This window comes from Scyliorhinus torazame, chromosome 1 (assembly GCF_047496885.1).
Source record: "Scyliorhinus torazame isolate Kashiwa2021f chromosome 1, sScyTor2.1, whole genome shotgun sequence".
Classification (NCBI taxonomy): Eukaryota; Metazoa; Chordata; class Chondrichthyes; order Carcharhiniformes; family Scyliorhinidae; genus Scyliorhinus; species Scyliorhinus torazame.
In genome coordinates this window covers 39,991,857-40,012,436 of record NC_092707.1, presented here as the reverse complement: position 1 = coordinate 40,012,436, position 20,580 = coordinate 39,991,857, and the positions used below count along the sequence as shown (strand labels likewise).

At 44.8% G+C, this 20,580-nt stretch overlaps 1 protein-coding gene across 1 annotated transcript in view; it reads right to left on the bottom strand.

The window, feature by feature from the left end:
• LOC140398666 (NACHT, LRR and PYD domains-containing protein 1a-like) overlaps positions 1 to 20,580 on the bottom strand; it is a 121,108-nt gene that overhangs the window by 80,472 nt on the left and 20,056 nt on the right. The window contains exons 3-7 of the mRNA XM_072487674.1: positions 18,127 to 18,192; positions 15,282 to 15,353; positions 14,698 to 14,784; positions 5,193 to 5,260; positions 5,026 to 5,087 (exon numbers count right to left, since the gene is read on the bottom strand). Coding sequence (XP_072343775.1) covers positions 5,026 to 5,087; positions 5,193 to 5,210 — 80 coding nt within the window. The 5' untranslated portion in view covers positions 5,211 to 5,260; positions 14,698 to 14,784; positions 15,282 to 15,353; positions 18,127 to 18,192. The remainder of the gene's footprint in view (positions 1 to 5,025; positions 5,088 to 5,192; positions 5,261 to 14,697; positions 14,785 to 15,281; positions 15,354 to 18,126; positions 18,193 to 20,580) is intronic.

The following is a 20,580-nucleotide window of genomic DNA, read 5'->3' as shown; positions in this document are numbered from 1 at the left end:
CCGACTCCATCGAGGAAGTCAAGGCTGTCACCAGAGACTGCCAGGTCTGCGCGGAGTGTAAACCGCACTTCTACCGGCCAGGCCGTGCGCGCTTGGTGAAGGCCTCCCGCCCCTTTGAACGCCTCAGCATGGACTTCAAAGGGCCCCTCCCCTCCACTGACCGCAACACTTATTTTCTCAATGTGGTCGACTAATATTCCAGAGCCTCCTGAAGGTGATAGGTGAAGATCAGACAGGGTTTGTGAGAGGGAAGCAGCTCTTTTTAAACTTTAGAATGGTATTGAACGTGGTTATGACATCGGCAGACGAGAAGGAAACAGAGGTAGTTGTGGCATTGGACGCTGAGAAAATGTTTGACCAGGTAGAATGGGGGTACTTGATGTCAGTTCTCGAGCGGTTTGTAATTGGACCCTGATTTGTGGACTGGGTAAAGCTACTATATAAGGAGCTGAGGGCGAGTGTCTGCACAAATAACATCAGCTCAGAATACTTGAAATGAAAATGAAATGAAATGAAAATCGCTTATTGTCACAAGTAGGCTTCAAATGAAGTTATTGTGAAAAGCCCCTAGTCGCCACATTCCGGCACCTGTTCGGGGAGGCTGTTATGGGGAGGCTGTTACGGGGAGGCTCTCCACCATGGGACGAGGCAGGGATGTCCTATGTCCCCGCTGCTGTTTGCACTCGCGATTGAGCCATTGGCCATCGCGTTAAGAAGTTTGGGGGTATGGAAAAGGATAGAGCATAGCGTGTCCTTAGATGCCGATGACTTGTTATTATACGTGTCGGAACAGAGTGTGTCAATAGGACGAATACTAGAGCTGCTTCGGGTTTGGGTCTTTCTCGGGGTACAAATAAATCTAGACAAGAGTGAATATTTTGTGGTGTCTCGGCCGGGGATGAGGGTGCTGCCATTCCGTAGGGCAAGGACTCTCTTTAGATACCTGGGGGTGCAGGTTGCTTGGGATTTGGGGGGGCTCTGTAGGTACAACATTTCTAGTTTGATGGGGAGGGTGAAAGCTGATCTGGCAAGGTGAGATGGTCTCCCTCTGTCACTGACGGATCGGGTACAGGCGGTTAAAATGAATGTGCTCTTGCGATTCTTGTTTATTTTCCAATGCCTGCCGATTTTTCTGCCAAAGGCATTTTTTAGAGAGATTGAAGGAATGATTACCTCGTTCATATGGGGAAGGAACGTGGCCAGAATTAGAAAGGTGCTGCTACAGAGAGGAAGGCAGGCAGGGGGTTTGGTGTCTTCCGAACCTGATGTATTATCACTGGGCGGTGAATGTGGAGAAGGTACGGAGCTGGGTCAGAGGGGTTGACTCCCAATGGGTCAGAATGGAGGAGAGTTTGTGTCGGGGGTCGGGATTGAAGGCGCTCGCGACAGCGCCGCTCCCGACGGCCCCGGGGAGATACTCAGGGAGTCCGGTAGTAATGGCTTCGTTGAGAATTTGGAGGCAGTTTCTCCAGCACTTCAGGTTGGGGGCAACATCAAGGGAAATGCCGATTCGGGGGAACCATAGATTTGAGCCAGGGAAGTGGGATGGAAATTTTCAGAGATGGGAGGAGAAAGGAATTAGGACACTAAAAGATTTGTTTCTTGGGGGTCAGTTTGCGGGATTGAAGGAGCTGGGAGCGAAGTATGGGCGGGAGTAGGGGGAAATATTTAGATACATGCAGGTTCGAGACTTTGCCAGAAAGGAGATACAGAGTTTCCCGGTGGGGCCGGCTTCCACATTGCTGGAAGAGGTGCTGACGACGGGGAACTGGAGAAGGGGGTAATTGCGGCGGTTTATGGGGATATTTTGGAGGAGAAGGCATCGCTGGAAGGGATCAAGGCAAAGTGGGAGGAAGAGTTGGGAGAGGGTATGGAGGAGGGGTTCTGGTGTGAGGTGTTCCGGAGGGTGAACGCCCCCCACCTCATGTGCGAGGTTGGGGCTGATACAGCTGAAGGTAGTGTCTAGAGAACACCTTACAAGGGCAAGGATGAGCTGGCTCTTTGAGGGGGTAGAAGATGTGTGTGTAAGTTGGGGGGGGGTGCAAACCACATTCATATGTTTTGGCCCTGTCCAACGCTGGAGGATTACTGGAAGGAGGTGTTTAGGGTAATCTCTAAAGTGGTGCACCTGAAACTGGACCCAGGCCCTCGGGAGGCCATATTCAGGGTGTCGGACCAGCCGGGGTTGGAAACGTGTGCGGATACAATATTGTAGTCTTCACCTCATTGATCGCCCGAAGGCGGATCCTGTTGGGATGGAGATCAACCTCTCCACCCTGTGCCCTGGCGTGGCGGGGGGACCTGCTGGAATTCGTGATGCTTGAAAAGGTCAAATTTGAACTGAGGGGAAGGATGGAGGGATTCTACAATTCATAGGCGTTATTCATTATGCACTTTCGAGAATTGGATTACATCGAACATTAGGGGGGAGCGCTGGGGGGGTTGGAGGGAGAGGGACTGTATGTGTTCATGGTGACTATGGGTCATTCCTGATTCCTTTTTGTCATTTGTTTATGTTAACATGCGGCCAATGTTTGGGGTTTGTTGGGAGGATGGGATCGTTGTTATTGATATGGGGGTTGACATTGCATTCGTTACTGATTATTGTTTATTGTTGGGTGTAAATTGGGGAGAAAATGTGAAAAAGGAGGAGAATAAAAATATTATAAATAAATAAATCCTGTCCCTGAGAATTCTCTCCAATAATTTACCTGCTACCGACGTGAGGCTCACCGGCCTATAGTTTCCTGGATTATCCCTCCTACCTTTCTTAAACAGTGGTACCACATTAGCTAGTCTCCATTCTTTGGGATCTCTGGGATCCCACCTGTAGACAATGAGGATACAAAGGTCAGGTGGGGTTACTGGGTTATGGGGATAGGGTGGAGGTGTGGGCTTAAGTAGGGTGCTCTTTCAAGGGCCGGTGCAGACTCGATGGGCTGAATGGCCTCCTTCTGCCCTGTAAATTCTATGATTCTATGATCACAACCACACCCAGCTGCAGAAACAGTCTCCTGAAAAGAATATATTGCTGAATAGGCAGCCGGTTAAGGTCTAAAACTTGAACCCAGCAGATTTTGCCTTCGCTGAAACGGAAGATGGTTTTCCCAAATGGGGCCAAATGCCCTGCTTGTGGTAATAATCTGCTGGATTTATCTCAGAGATATATAATATTGGATGTTGCTTAGGAACAAAGAGGCGACTCAGAGTTCACGGAATGTAGGTAGTTGGGAACCAAGGAGTAACTTTGTGCAATACTGTGTGTGTATAACCATCAGTGTAATTAAGCATTGTAGTGTATTCTCGTCCTTCTTGTCATGTTTTTTTCCTTTTAAGTTCCATATATTCTTCATTGATTGTTCACACTACTGGACTACTTCTCTCTGGTTCACATATTTTTCCTCACAGTGTCCCAATTGAAAATATGCACTGCTAAGAACTGGTTTTGGAATACTCTTGCATTTAACATCAGTGGGGTTCTTAACAGTAAGAAGACATCAAATACTAAATTAGCCACAACAAAAGGATTGTGCTTGCAGGATTACTTCTGCCAGACAGAAATCACTACTTTGGAGCAACAGTTTGGAATTATTTGGAGCTTTCCAGTATACTCACCTGCAGCATAGGAGCAACTTGTGCAACAGTAACTTGGACCTCTGAGGAGGAACAACAGGATCAACCATAGTAGCAACAAAGGGTGCAGCAACTAGCACCACCACACCACTAGTAACAGCTGCCTCCATGTTATAGAGCAATAGTACCTGAGAAAGGCTCAAGCTCATGGGTCTGCTCATGGTAGGCAAATACAATCTCTGGACAAGATATTGTGCCAAGAGGACAAGGTGGCCATGCATTGCCAGTAGCCATCAAAGCCTTGAAATTCTTTACCTCCTGCTTCATCCAGGTTTTCTGCGGGAGTAATCTCCAGGATATCAGTTTGCTGCCCATAAGTGTATCTCCCTGGTCACTGATGCCCTGTATTCTGAGGTGGCATTTATATCAACTTTGCCACAGATGAAGCTGTCAGCTTCGCTGCGGTGATTGGATTCCCACAGTACAATGAGTGATTGATTGCCTTGCCTGTAATAGTAAAAGCTACCTCAGATTAGCCAGAAATCATAAAGGATCTCACATTCTTAGTATCCAGTAATGAGCTGAGAGTCACTCCTGCCTTTGCTGCCACCTTTCCCCATATCACGACTCCTACCATTTGACCCATTCATATCAGTCACATGTGCCTGGGCAGCTCCTCAATCTATAGCCTTGGGTGGGCATTTTTCTAGTAGCAGCCACTGCCTCGCTGATAGTACAACTGAATACAAAAGAGCTGCTGACCTCTGACTGACTATCAGTTCTCAGCTTGTCTTCTGTCGTCTGGGTGCTAAATCACAGGCAAAAGCCTGGTGCTGGTCTGTCAATTATCTGAGTGAGGCAGGATGCAGCATTCTTCTGGAAAAGAGGTGATGTGGGGCTCTCAAAGGCTCTCCAGCCAGCTGCCAAGAATCCTGTTGCCAAGAGATTCCGGCCCAAGTGCCATTTATACATAACTCCAGTGTTCATTGAGCGATATAGGTTCCTGGATCAGCAATGCCTCGACTTAAAAATGTTCATCCTTGTCATTACATTCCTCCAAGGCCTCTCATCTCTCTGTAACCTCCTCCAGCTGGACAATCCTCATTGGTGTTCCTCAATTTACTTTGCTTGAGCAATGGCAGCTGAGCCTTCAGCAGTCTGAGTTGAAGCTCTGGAATTTCCATCCTTAACTTCACTGCTTCCCTCCTCCTTTAAGACAGTTAAAATCTATCCCATTCACTAGTTTTTGGCCACGTGTCCTAATTTCCTTGACGTGGTTTCAAACATTTTGTCTGATTGCATGCCTGTGGAGCCTTGGGATGTTTCACTGCATTAGGGGTGCTAGATAACGACAGGTTCTTGTTGCTGATGATATTGTATATTAGAATGGTACCATTTGCCAAAAAATCTTACATGGAAAAAGCAAGATGAAATTTTGTTTTCATGATTTACCTAAATTTCCTGTTTCCATTTTCTGAAATACTTGGAGTAATTATAATCCATTTTAATTTGTCCTGAAGTAAAAATAAACAAGTTTGGAATGAATTCCAAAATTAATATCATAGGTTAAAAGTTACATATTCTTAAAATAATGTTCAAATACAATTAAACTAGGTTACCTTTTTCACCTTGGGCATACCACAAGGGCATTGTTCCTTTTCAAAGAAGAGTACATCTGCAACACCTGCTGGAAGTAATTACACTAAGATAAATTTGATATCTGAACAATTATCCACTCCAAAAAGAAATCTTGTTATGATCAAATTTAGATAGTAACAATTATTTCTTGAAAACAGTAAATCCCATTTCAAGGGGTCCATTAAAACAGCCAAATATGCTCTCACAAATTAGACAGGAAGCACATGACTAGAAAGACACAGTCATATTGGATAATGTGGATGTGCTGGTAGAAGTACATATTAGGAACATTTAAATGCAACATAATTTATTTAAATTAGGATCCTACAAGTCTTGGGAGACTCTTTTTTTTTTTGATTTGACTGGTCTGACACTTCACTCACCACTTGTTAAATTCGCATAGCCCAGCAGCTAAGTAATAACCTTGAAGGACTAACATTCGAAGGAATGGAAGCGGATAGATAAAGGCGGGTGGGGGGGGGGGGGGAGCGCAGTTGAGCACAGGGTATCATTGTATGCTGACGATTTGCTGTTATTCGTAAGGAATCTGTAGACATTTTGCGGCAATTTGAGGGGCTTTCTTCGACGACAAGAAAAATATATGGAAAAGTGAATATTTTGTGCTTGGGGAGGGGGGGGGGTGGTGCGCGCAACTGGATTGAGGGGGTTGCCGTTTCATTGGGCAGGGATCAGCTTCCAGTACTTATGCATACAGGTGGCGGGGGAATGCGGACGGCTACGGAAGCTGAACTTTACGAGCTTGGTGGGGAGGGTCAAGGCAGACCTTTAAAGATGGGGTAGTCTCCTGCTATTGCTGACGGGCCGACTCCAGTCGGTTAGAATGAATATCTTGCCTGGATTCCTATTCCTATTCCAGTGCCTCGGGTGTTTCTGCCCAAGTCGTTTTTTCAAGACGTGGACCGGATTATGACTGGGTGTATCTTGGTGGTCAAGGTCCCGAGGATTCGAACAGGGGGTGCTTCAGAGGGAGAGACAGACAGGGGGGGCCTTTTGCTGCCAAATTTGTTATATTATTATTGGACAACTAACGCGGAGAATGTGATGGAGTGATGCGGGGACCCGGGGGCCCACTGGGTCCGGATGGAATCTGAGTCAGTTTGGGAGATGTGTTTCGGAGCGTTGGTACGTGGCAGTTCCGCCAACATTTTGAATTGGTAGCAGCCTCATGGCTGGCTCCCATTTGAGCCGGCATTTATTGCATGGAAAGAAAGAGGGTTGCAGAAGGTGGGGTATCTATTATTGGAGAGGTGGTTCGGCAGCTTGGTGGAGTTAAAGGAGAAATATGAGCTCGCGGATGGGTTCAGGTAACTCCAGGTGCAGAGCTGGGTTAAGCGGTTGTTGCCGGCCTTCCTGGTTGTACAGCCATCTATTGGACCGGGTCTTATCCTGCGCAGGATCGGTGGAGGGTAGTATGTCCGGAATGTACCAGCGAATAGTGGAAGAGGAGTGGAGTTTGCTTGGGGGGAGTGGGCGAAATAGATGGGAGGAGTTGGGGCCGATACTGGAGGAAGGGATGTGGAGTGTGGCGTTGAGGAAGGTGAACGCGACATTGTCTTGGGGAGGTTGAGCCTCACTCAGTTAAAGGTGGTTTTTCTCGCGCGCCTTAAGAAAGCAACGATGAGCCACTTTTTTGAAGCAAAGGAGGGGGCCTGCACATCACACGCACATGTTCTGATCATGCTCCAGGCTGGAGGAGTTTTCGGGGTCCTTCTTTGACACCATGCCGTCGATCCTGAGTGTGAGGGTGGATCCTGCACACTGGCAGAGATTTTTGGGGTGTCAGATGTGTCGGAATTGCAAATGGAGGTAGGGATGGATGTCCGGGCCTTTGCTTCGTTGGTGGCGGCGGAGGATTATGTTGGGCTGGAGGCTGGCAGCACCGCTGAAGGCTTCGTCCTGGACAGGTGACTTGATGGAGTTTTTTGCACCTTAAGAAGGTCAAATACACTGAGAGATCAATTGAGGGGTTCTATTCTAGATGGCAAGTATATAGTGTATTTTAAAGAATTGGTCATCAGGGAAAGTGACGTTTACTTGGTATTTACTCGGGTAGTTTGGTGGAAGGGTGCGGGGAGGAAGGGGACAGGTGGGCTGAGTATTTTATATAAAGTATTTGTTTTTATCTTTTGTTGGGCGGCATGGTGGCACAGTGGTTAGCACTGCTGCTTACAGTGCTGAGGACCCGGGTTTAAATCCCGGCCCCGGGTCACTGTCTGTGTGGAGTTTGCACATTCTCCCCGTGTCTGCGTGGGTTTCACCCCCACAACCCAAAAACCTGCAGGTTAGGTGGATTGCCCATGCTAAATTGCCCCTTAATTGGAAAAAAATAATTGGGTACTCTAAATTTATTTTAAAAAGTTTATGTCTTTTGTCATCTTTTATATCAAATGTTAAAAATTAAAAAAAAGTAAAGTGGATAAAAGGGAACTGATAAGTGCAGCTTCTGAAGGGATGTTTAGTTGTGCGAATTAGTGTACCAGTGGGAAAAAGAAATGTTTATCTATGTGACTAGTGGAAAAACAATGGTGTATAGTGGAGGTGACTTCAAAGTGGAGAGATAAGGGAATTGGTACTTGCGTGTTAAAAGACATATACATGGGTGGGTAACATCAAAGGTGTTAGGTTATTGTTGTAAACCTATTGTTGTCTACATCAATGGGAACGAAATAGAAAGGGTCGAGAGCTTCAAGTTTTTAGGTGTACAGATCATCAACAGCCTGTCCTGGTCCCCCCATGCCGACACTATAGTTAAGAAAGCCCACCAACGACTCTAATTTCTCAGAAGACTAAGGAAATTTGGCATGTCAGCTACGACCCTCACCAACTTCTACAGATGCACCATAGAAAGCATTCTTTCTGGTTATATCACAGCTTGATAATGAGCCTGCTCTGCCCAAGACCGCAGGAAACTACAAAAGGTCGTGAATGTAGCCCAGTCCATCATGCAAACCAGCCTCCCATTCATTGACTCTGTCTATAATTCCCACTGCCTCAGAAAGGCAGCAAGCATAATTAAGGACCCCTCGCACCCCGGACATACTCTCTTCCACCTTCTTCCGTCAGGAAAAATATATCACAATTTGAGGTCATGTACCAACCGACTCAAGAACAGTTTCTTCCCTACGACCATCAGACTTTTGAATGGACCTACCTCGTATTAAGTTGATCTTTTCTCTACACCTTACTATAACTGTAACATTATATTCTGCAGTCTCTCCTTCCTTCCCTATGTACGGTATGCATTGTTTGTACAGCATGCAAGAAACAATACTTTTCACTGTATACTAATACATGTGACAAGAATAAATCAAATCAAAATAAACCCTTTGTCTGTGTTTCCTTCTGAACAGGACTTGCCCAGGACTTCCTTTTAGGTTCTGTGGTAGAGCCTGTGCTGTTAGTCTGTTAGACTTTGCAACCAGCCAATCAGTATGGCTGGAATTCTGAATTATCTCCTGTTGTGGAGCCATTCAGAATCTTCAGGCAGAAAGGCGGGTCACCTGGAAAGTTCAATTTCATTCTCAGTTCTATGAAAAAATTCAGCCCAGAGGCAGCTGGAAGGCGCTCTCTCTGATGCTCTCTCTCTGCCAGGCGATTTTAAAACCTCCTAGTCAGACCTGCAAAGGCATTCCTGTTTAAAAGATAGACAGCAGCCGAACTGTGAAGGGAAACTTCTGGAGTCGAAAAATTGCAAGCAGTTCCTCAACCAAATGAGTCGTCAATCATTTGTCTGAATGGCTGGTAAATCTGCGAACACTCTTTATTGTTGTACCCTCAATAACGACGCTTAGAGAGTAAAACGGTAAAGAAGGCTTTAATAAGCTAAGAACTAGCCTGGTGCCGAGATGGGTGCTAACTGGGTGCTGCCCACAAGCCGGCCCATTATATACGACTCCCAGGTGGGCGGAGCCGGAGGCGGAGTCTCCCAGGGTTCCAAGCCCAGTCTTAAAGGGGACACCACCTTACATGATGGTAAGGGTTCAGTAATACAGTAACCGTTCATCACATGATACAGCTGGAGTTTCTTTACAGAGATCAGGCCAATGGAAGACATTGTAAAATTCTCTGGTTTAAATTTCCAGTAATATCACAGGGAGATGGGACTTTATCCGGTGGTCAGAGGTCAGAATTACACTGACCTGAATCTCCAGTGTGAGTTCCACCCAGTGATCAGAGGTCAGAATTGCACTGACCTGACTCTCCTGTGTGAGCTCCATCCAGTGATCGGAGGTCACAACTTCAGCGACCTGAATCTCTTACATAAATCAATTCTCCAGAGGGTCGCATTTGGAGAAGATCGGCGTCCATAGAAGTCACAATCGCGGCAGTGAAGATTCATCTCAAACCTTTTCCTTCAATACCCGTTGTTTTAATTCTTCCCCTCCCCTTACCATGTGTCTGTCTTTTGTCTGTGTCTGATGGGAGGGTGGGATGGGGTTTTGGAGAATAGGTAGACTGGTAAACCATAGTGTATCATTTCCTTTGTATGTTCATCTTTCTCTTGTTATAACTAATCAGTTTGTTAATATTTTACTTATAATTTTGTTGCCTGTAACTCAATGGAGCAGTCAGGGGTTAAAGATCTTAGGAAAACACGATTTCTAGGTTACAAAGAACAAAGAACAAAGGAAAGTACAGAACAGGAACAGGCCCTTCGGCCCTCCAAGCCTGCGCAGACCATGCTGCCCGTCTAAACTAAAATCTTCTCCACTTCCGTGGTCCGTATCCCTCTATTCCCATCCTATTCATGTATTTGTCAAGATGTCCCATAAACGTCACTACCGTCCCTACTTCCAACACCTCCTCCGGGAGCGAGTTCCAGGCATCCACTACCCTCTGTGTAAAAAAACTTGCTTTGTCCATCGCCTCTAAACCTTGCTCCTCGCACCTTAAACCTATGCCCCCTAGTAATCGACCCCTCTACCCTGGGAAAAAGTCTCTGACTGTCCACTCTGTCTATGACCCTCATAATTTTGTAGACCTCTATCAGGTCGCCCCTCAACCTCCTCCGTTCCAGTGAGAATAAACCAAGTTTATTCAACCTCTCCTCATAGCTAATGCCCTCCATACCAGGCAACATTCTGGTAAATCTCTTCTGCACCCTCTCTAAAGCCTTCACATCCTTCTGATAGTACGGCGACCAGAAATAAACACTATACTACAAGTGTGGCCTCACTAAGGTTCTATACAGCTGCAACATAACTTGCCAATGTTTATACTCAATGGCCCGGCCAATGAAGGCAAGCATGCCTTATGCCTTCTTGACTACCTTCTCCACCTGTGTTGCCCCTTTCAGTGACCTGTGGACCTTTACACCTAGATCTCTTTGACTTTCAATACTCTTGAGGGTTCTACCATTCACTGTATATTCTCTCCCTGTATTTGACCTTCCAAAATGCATTATCTCACATTTGTCCGGATTAAACTCCATCTGCCACCTCTCCGCCCAAGTCTCCAAATGATCTCAATCCTGCTGTATCCTCTGACAGTTCTCATTGCTATCTGCAATTCCACCAACCTTTTGTGTCGTCCGCAAACTTACTAACCAGACCAGTTACATTTTCCTCCAAATCATTTATATATACTATGAACAGCAAAGGTCCCAGCACTGGACCCTGCGGAACACCACTAGTCACAGCCCTCCAATCAGAAAAGCACCCTTCAATTGCTACTCTCTTCCTTCTATGACCTAGCCAGTTTGTATCCATCTTGCCAGCTCACTTCTGATCCCGTGTGACTTCACTTATGTTAATTCACTTATGTTGGGACTCCGGGGTCTGTGGGACTGCAATTGACCGTGCACTCGCCCAGGGTGTCATAACAAAGGGGGTAAGAAATATATCCATGGAGATAACTGGAGAAAGGGATACAGTAGAAGCAGCTACCATTATAGCCATGCCCAGCTGAAGAAAGCAATCTCTCCCAAAAACATGTTTTTGCCAAAAGACTACTGTTTAAAATCAAAAGCTCGAACAAAGGAGATTATTCCTTCGTTGAAACTAAAGACACTTTTCCAAATATGTACAAACAACCTCTGGGTGGTAACAATCTGCTAGATTTAGCTAATAGAGTTATATGATATTGGCTATTGTTTGGGAAAAAGGGGCACTTCTCGGAGTTCAGGAAATGTAGTTAGTTGGGAACAAGCGGCAACATCTGAGATATTGTGTGTTTGGCCATCAGTGTACTTAAGTGTACTGCTATAGTGTATCATAGTTCTTCTTGTCCTCTTTGTTTTCTTTCAAGTTAATAAATATTCTTTATTGATTGATCACAAAATGTCTGGACTGTACCTCCCTAGTTTGCATATCTTTTCTCACATTATCCCAAATCGAAAATATACACTACTAAGAACCGGTGTTCCAAATGACCCCCTTTCTGGATTTTGGGACTACCCTCGCATTTAACGTCAGAGACCAATTGAAAGCAGAATTGGACAGAATGGAGCTGCTTCATAACATTAAGAAAATTGAAGGCCTGACAAAGTGGGGCAATCCAATTGAAATTGTACAAAAATCAGGGAGGAATCTACAGCCGTGATTTAGCCAAAAATGGGATGTGCGCCGGCGGAATTTCAGTTTGGGATCTTGCCCCCCCCCCCCCCCCCCCACACCCCGCTTCTGATGATGCAAATGAGGTTCACTCCCGGGTGTGGAATGGCACTGGGAACAAAGTCATCAAGAAACTTTGACCAGTCTAAAGAGAACACTGACCAAAAGTTGTTCATACAATCTTAGAATCCCTACAATGCAGAAAAAGGCCATTTGGCCCATCAAGTCTGCACCGACCCTCAAAGAGCACCATACCTAGGGTCAGGCTCCCGCTGTCCCCATAACCCAGCAACCCCACCTCACCTATTGGACACTATGGGCAACTTAGCATGGCAAATCCACCTAACCTGCACATCTCTGGATTGTGGGAGGAAATCGGAGCACCTGGACAAAACCCACGCAGACATGGGGGGAATGTGCAAACTCCTCACAGTCACCCAAGACCAGAATTGAACCCGGGTCCCTGGTGCTGGGGCAGAAGTGCTAATCACTGTGCCACCGTGCCGTTCATGTTGGTCAGTTTTACTGAGTCGAGTTGAAAGGCTTTAATGCACACTGATTTTTGGCAGCTGGAAGAAGTTGGGGTGGAGTCCTGTCTTTGGTGCAGCAACCTTTGGGAGGATTCCCATCCTGATGGTACGGCATTCACCTGCAGATGATGGCTGATAGCGCTGAAGTTAATCCATCTAAATGGGTTGGTTCCGCAATGTGGGATGTCAAAACCCAGTTTCAGGAGTTGCGAGGTATATTTACGAAGGCAGTGGCAGAGCATTAAGAAGTTCTTGCAACAAAGAGGGCATGGTTCTTGGTGGAGGTTCACCTCCACAAGGATGAGGTCCTGCTGCATGGCCAATCATTTGTCCTGAGGGGTGCAGACAAGAATGAGGGGGGCCGACGAGGAGCCCTGCTGGGCCTGGTGTCTCAAATGAGATGGTGGAGAGGTTCCTAGCTGAGTTTGAAAACTAGAGACCATGTTTTGGGAATCTTGATCTGGAGGCGAGGCAGTTCAAATTCGATAGAGCACATTTAATTCTGTCTTTGAAGCTTGGGGTTGGGGTGGCCTCCCTACCGCTGGTTCTATCTGGCCTTATTCCTGGTGTCAGCTGAGAGGGGTGGGGACTGCCTGAGCTGGCTGGGCCGTCCCCCTTCTGTGGGAGCCTCGATTATTGACCGCTTGGGCCCGGTTGGGTTGGCAGGCTGGAAGTAATGAAACTTGTGTTCCGATTGTTGAAATCCTTTGGAGATTCTGAAGAATGCACTCTATTATAGATCCTGCTTTATCCTTGATGCCTATTTCTTTTGTGCACCAGTGGAGTGATCTTTTATCCGGATGACTATCTCACTTCTCAGTTGTGGTCCCGGACTTTACTCTCTGCTAATCATGTTGTCTATTAATGTTGTTATTTTATCTGCTTGCAGGGAAATTAATTCTTGGGGTGTAATGTCTTGCACTGTCAATTATTCTAAATTAATAAGGTTGGATCATGTTAAACTGGATTTTGTATGTGGGACTTTCTTTATCCTTTTGTAACCTTGGGAAAGGATGAGCGGAGTCAGAGTGGGGTGAGGTGTTGAGGTTGTGGGTAATAAAGTTAGTTTTGACTTTGCTATGTTTGAGGAAGGTCCCCCTTAGTCAGGTCTAATTCTTTTCTTTTGTCTGCATTTATTCTTCTTTGGGGCCAAGCAAATTCTGTTTTACTCTGTTGAAGACAGGGGTTTGTCAAACTCCCCTTTCGGCGAAGGCCGGTTAGTTATCGTGACGTGAATCTCCCTCTTGACTGTTTTTCTGCTGTCAGAACTTTTGTGGCGAGGTTAGCCTTCATATGCTGGCCGCCAAACTGTTTCTCCCTTGATGCTTCATTCTCTGCCGTATCGGTACCGGCATCGGTCAGTGACCAACCAGCACCTTTATTCCTTACTGGGGAGAGGTAAGCATATCAGATATTACTTTTGAATTGCTTTTTCATTCATAGGGAGACGATGGCACAGTGGTATTATCACCAGACTAATAATTCAGAGACCCAGGGTAATGCTCTGGAGTCTTGGGTTCAATAAAAATCTGGAGGCTAGTCCTGCCTCCATCTCATCTTCTCCTCTTGTCTTCCCCATCCTGTACTGCCTTTGCCTTACCTTCCTCTCTTGTCTTCCTCCTCGGTCTCGTCCTCGCATCTTGTCTCTTCAACCCCCCCCCCTCCCCCCTCCTCCCCCCACCAGTCCTGCTTCCTGTGCCTCGCTTGGCACAGTTTTTGTACAGGCACCCAGTATTTAGAAGTTACGTTGTTAAGGCCAGTGTTCCTTAATTTCCCTTTAACTGAGTGACTTGCTATGTCATTTCAGAGGGTAGTTAAGAGTCAACTTCATTTCTGTGGATCTGGAGTCACATGTAGGGCAGATCAGATAAGGCTGGCAGATTTATTTCCCTGATGGATAATAGTGAACCAGATGAGTTTTTACAAAAATCGATGATAATTTCATGGTCACCATTTCTGAGGTTTCGTTTATTATTCTAGATTTTTCATTGATTGCATTTAAATTCCACCAGTTGCAATGGTGAAATTTGAACGTGGGTCCACAGAGTATTAGCCTGCATTTCTAAATTATGAGTCAGCCGCTCCCCACCCCTGTATATGGGATTAGCGTTTCTGTTAGAAGTCCCCTTTAAAGAAAAGAATTATAAATGCGATTGAGCCATCCGTAAATGTTCTCATGTACAATGCAGGGTATGGGATGGGATCACCATTTCAGGGAGTGGGAAGAGACTATTAATTAACCAGAGAGTTATGGGTGAGATGCTGTTCCTGTCAGGGAGGAATAATCATCCGATCAATCAAGAATATTAAAAACACACAAACATCTTGCAATCACACTGACCATTAAAGATGATATGTATTTTTAGTAACATAGATGGTAATACCGGTTTCATTGCAAGACAATTTTAGAACATCTGTTTGTTGGTTGTTTTCAGGGGCTGTTTCACTCTGTTGCAGAATAAATTTCTCCTCTGAAATTAATTGAGACACATTAAACATGTTTTAAAAAAATTGCGATTCCATCACTAAGTGTTATCAGTTCTAGTTGAGGCAGGAATAATTCTAGCGGAGTAGGAAGAGCAAACTGCACCAGCACAATGGTAGAGAGCTGTCCTTACCCTTCTATTGAAAAATGTACCCATCTATTTGAAATCAACAGTGGCAGTCATGTTCAATTTTAAGGAGTAATTTTAATGAACAATATTAAGGGAAGAGCATATGAGCTGTTCCAAAAATACCAATAATAGCAAGCTACAATATTAGGCTATCTTAAATGGGCCACAACTAGATTAGAAATCATAGACTCACAATGATTACTGCGCAGAAAGAGTCTATTTACTGGCATGTCCGTGCCAACTTTTTCCAGGAGCAACTCAGTGAGTCCCACTTCCTTGCATTTTCCCTATAGCTCTATTTCTTTCATAAAAAAGCAGAACAAATTTTTACAGAACACTAAAATAACACTTACCTGGACCCTGCCACAGTTCTTGTATCTCTTCTGTCTGTATGTGAGCATCACTCTGTAAAATCTGCTTCTCCTCTGAAAAAGAAAGTCAGAACTCTACCTTCTTAACAGCTCCTTCTTTGGCTTATTATCCATTTTGTCTGAATTCTTTGCGATGAAATACCTTTGAATAGTATTCTGTCAATGTTTGAGTTGGATCTTTGTGTTGTTTTCAGAATTTTCCCCAACCACCCAACTCTGCTGTAATAGCAGAACATTAAAAAATATATTTTATAATCAAGCAGAGCCAGCATAGCTTCATGAAGGGAAAATCACGCCCGACAAATTTATTGAATTCTTCGAGCAGGATAGATAAAGCGGAACCAGTAGATGTAATATACTTGGGATTTCCAATTAGTATTTATAAGGTACCACACGAATGGATACTTAATAATGCAAGAGCCCATGGGTGGTGGGGGTAGTGTATCAGCATGGATTGAGGATTGTCCAACTAATGGAAGACAGAGAGTTGGGGTAAGAGGGGCATTTTCAGGATGGCAAAATTTAACTAATGTAGTGACTGGGACCACAATTATTTCCAATACTTGGATGTGGGAAGTGAATGCACAATTGCCAAAATTGGAGATGGTACAGAAATAGATGGAAAGGCCTATCCTTTGTGAGGATGACACAAAGAGCCCACAGAGAAATATAGACAGGTTAAGTAAGTGGGCAAAAACTTGGCAGATAGAATATAATGTAGGAAAATATGAAGTTATGCACTTTGGGAGCAAAGAAGGAGCTGAATATTTTCGAAATGGAAATACTGCAGAAAGCTGCATTACAGAGGGATGTATAAATCACAAAAAGCTGGCATGCAAATTCAGCTAGTAACAGGGAAGTGCATTGGAACACTAGCCTTTATTTCAAATGAAATGGAGTACAAAAATACCAATGTCTTGCTGGAACTATACAAGGCACCAGTTAAACTACACCGGAAATACTGTGAACAGTTTTGGTCCCCTTATCTAAGGAAAGATATACTGGCATTGGAGGCAGTTCACTTGGTTGATCCCGGGAATGGAGGGATTTTCTTGAGGAGAGGTTGGGCCTGTACTCATTGGAGTTTAAAAGAATGAGAGGCGACTTGAGACATATAGGATTCTCACGGGGCTCAACAGGGTAGATGCTGTGAGGTGGTTTCCCCTTGTGGGAAAGTCTAGGGCCAGGGGGCATGATCTCAGAGTTACCCATCGTTTACTTAAGACAGAGACGGGGAGGAATTTCCTCTCTCAGAGGGTAGTGAATCCGTGGAATTCTTTACTGCAGAGAGCTGTAGAGGCTGGTGGTCAAGTATGTTCAAGGCTGAGACAGACAGGTTTTTAATCAGCAAAAGATTCAAGGGTCATTGTGATAAGGTGGTAATGTCACAATCTCATGAATGGTGGAGCAGACTCGATGGGTCGAATGGCCTACTTCTGCTCCTATGTCTGATGGTCGTATGCTCTATGGTCAACCTCTCCACCTCACCTTTCAAAGCCGTCTCTGTGGGACGAGTACCATTTTGGGCAGAGAGAGTTTCAAGATGTTGACCATACTTCAGAACTGATGATGGAACAGGTTTCAAGAAAGTACAGAGACTGAGAACGGCTGTGGTGGGAGGTGAAGAAGAAAGAACCAAAGTGAAGGTAGTATTGGGTGGAAGGCAGGAGAGATTAATTGAAAAACAGGTGGCGCAAGGCAAGAGATGGTAATGTTAGATGTTTACAGCATGGAAACAGGCCCTTCGGCACAACTTGTCTATGCCGCACAGTTTCTATCACTAATCTAGTCCCACCCTGCCCACATTTGGCCCATATCCTTCCATACCCACCCTGCCCATGTAACTGGACGATGAGAAGGGAGGAGGCAAAAGGGCAGGTGTTGTATCCCCTGTGCTTGTATGAGAAGGCCATTGGAAGGGGAGGATATGTTTGGGATGATAGAACAATCACCATGGTGTCACACAGGGATTGATCACTTTGCAGTGTTGAAAGTAGAGGGTGTTTGGTGGTGACATCATGCCAGAAGTGGTGAAAATATCAGAAGATGATACAAAATTTCCTGGCAGTAATGTGAGGGTAAGAGGAGCCTTAATGTGGTTCTGAGAAAGAGGGAAAGGGGAGAGAGTTGAACTATGATAAAAACAATGGACAGAATTCAGGGCCCTGTCAACCATAGTGGAGAACAATTCCCGATTCAAGATAATGAAAGACATATGTGAAGCATCAGTAGATACGGCGGCATCATTAGGAGGGGGAGATAGAAATTTCAGAAATAGAATAGTGTTTACAGGACACCAGCTGGGAGAAAGTGTAGTCAGGGTGGCTGTAGAATCCAGTGAAGTTGAAGAAGAAAAGGAAGAGTGGGAGATGGGCAATGTAATGGTGAGGGACTGTGAAAACTGGAAACAAAATTGAAGACATTTTCCAGTTTGGGACCATTCACTGTTTGACTTGGGAGAGGAGGTGGGGCCTCAAAATATGCATTATGGATCTGGATACACCAGGAGTAACATTGTGATGATGGAAGACAGAGGTCTCAGGGACAGAGCACTGAAGAAAATTTCAACATGTGGGAGCACTACAGCAACTGTTAACACATTCTATTCATATGAACATTTCTTATCTGAAATATACTGAAAATAAATGTTGGTGGTATTATTTTAAAATGCGTCTTGAAAAGATACTGAGAAATATGATCTGAACATTTTAAGCAGGTTTCGGTGAATATTGTCAATTGAAATTTTTAGTTTTTCCAAACCTACTATTCACAAAGAAAGAGTCGGGAGATACAGTGAGATCCCAATGGAAAAATATAAAACTTTTACCTAATTCTATGGTTTGCGTACTTGCACCATGCAGCGAAACCTTGCGCACTCGAAAATCTTCAGGTCCTGTGTTAGGAAAAGAAAATATATGAATCGACTTCTTGTGAAATTGCAATCACTTATACAATGGCTCTAATTTACATTAATTGTACTGTAGGTCTAATGTTTCCAGCTTGTACATTTTGATATTATTAGAGTTAAGGGTTCATATTTTCTGATGGAGTGAGGCGAACCAACTTGTATTTGGTGCCAAGGTTACTTGGCAGTGGAGGTAATTGAATCCCTGACTACCAGCAATATTAATCTGTTACCAAAAATTAACTCCATGGCCCTTAAATTTTAAAAAATTTAGCCAAAGTAATTTGACTTTATTAGGTTACCTGAGAGGCCTTCACCAGATGTAGCAGGTCATTCTCTGTGTCCCTTTCAAGGAAATTCCCAGTGGAGACCAGAGACCTTGGTTCGCAAAATATCAGCCAGAATCAGGGCTACATCAGTTTCAAAAATCTATAGGGACTTATAAGGATCTTTTGCTGTTTTCAAGACTTTTGCACAAACTAGTTTCTCCCAGATATTTGAGCATTAGACATATTTTGTGCCTTAGAGGCATGCAGAGATTACACTAGTTTCTACATATGAACTGGAGTTTATTTCCAATGGTTTTAAATGTCTGCACCACAAATTTTCAGCTTTAATTTACAGTTTAGTTCCTCTTTCTCATGTAACACACCCATGCTTGACTAACAGCACAGAAAACAGTTAACAGACACACATAATCAAATACCAAACAATTGAATGCCACAGTAGGTATTCCCCTTCAAATACTGCGTAACTGAGAGTGGGAACATAGAATAGGACAAGCTGCTGAAAGATGGCGGTGGAGTTGGGATAAAGGCTAGGTGTGCAGTTGATAGATTATGGCATTTGAGGATATATCCACTGACTTGACCATTCTTGTGAGACCAGTGAGTTTTTTGATTCACCCCATTCAGATACTCGAGACCCTTGGCAATAATCCCTTATTTGTTCCTAAAGCCTGAGCTTTATAACTAGAAGACCTCCTGGTCTCTTGAGGATGCAGTTCTTTTGCTTTCCAATTCCTCCATCAAGATCTCCAGCGTAGCACTCTCTCTCCCCTGTTGTGCTATTCCTCACTGTTATCCATATCAGATACATTTCCAGTACAACTGCCTGCAACTGCACCAGATACAATACAGTTTCTGTTTAAAACTGCAGGTTGGCTTTAAGAAATGTGGGCTAGCTTTAAGTCACACTAGCAACTCACAATATTAGTCCCCTTCTGAAGCATCCAATCATGCTTGGCATTGGCTGAAGACAGGCTGAAGACAGAGCATACAAATGAGCAAAGCAGTACAGTGTTGGCTTGTTGCCTGCATTGCAATTAATGGGGCCAGGATATTGCATCATGGTGCCAGTGACTGTTTATGGGGTTGTCCAAATTAGCCTCCAGTATTTTTAGGAGTAAGGAGTGCAAAAAAACCTACTAGTTTTATTCTTCAAATTTTTACAGCACCAGCATCTGAAGCATTTTGGGGAAGTTCCATATTTTCACTATACTGCAAACCCTTCTTCCAGGTACAAATTCCTCACCTTAACCAGGCCCACATCTCTCCACTTCCTATACATGCCATCTAACCCCGCTCCGGCTCAAAAACCGTGGTTTTCGCACCACGGCGTTAACACTGACATCCCCATTATCCTAAAGTGTCTCCTCAGCTGATTCCAGACCTTCACCGTGGACTGCACCACAGGGCTTTCCGGGTGTTTTCTTGGTATCGTTGGCAATGCCGCCGACACCTTTTCCCTCAGGTTGGACTCTCTACAGAATTCCTCCTCCATCCTAACCCATTCTGCCTTTTCTTCCCACCACCGCCTCACCTTCTCCACTTTTGCCGCCCCCTGCCGATTCTCCGACCCGGCGGGGGGTCTGAGAATCCCGACCATGGTCACAAACATCCCTCACCTTATCTCAAACTACCCTGATGAGCCCCTTAACTCATACTTTATCTTCTCTAACAGCAGGAAGTTGTACTGGTCACCCAACAATGCCGCTACCCCCGGTGGTGATGCCAACCGCCACTCCAATAAAATTTGCCGCCGTTAAGCTGGCATAGCGGGCTAATTTAGAGGGAATGCCATTTACAGCAGCGAGGGATAGGGTTAGGTATTTGTGGATTCAGGTAACGAGGAAATGAATGGGGCTCCATAAGTGGAATTATTGATAAGTGGAGGAGTCCAGGGAGGATCTTAAGAGATGGGATACACTGCACTTATCGCTGGCGGGGTGGGTCCAAGTGGTGAAAATGAATATTCTACCGAGGTTCTTGTTTATCTTTCAAGCTCTCCCGATCTTTATACCAAAGGCCTTTTTTCAGAAAGTGGACACGATCATTTCTGACTTTGTATGGGTGGGGAAGATGCCGAGGGTGGGGA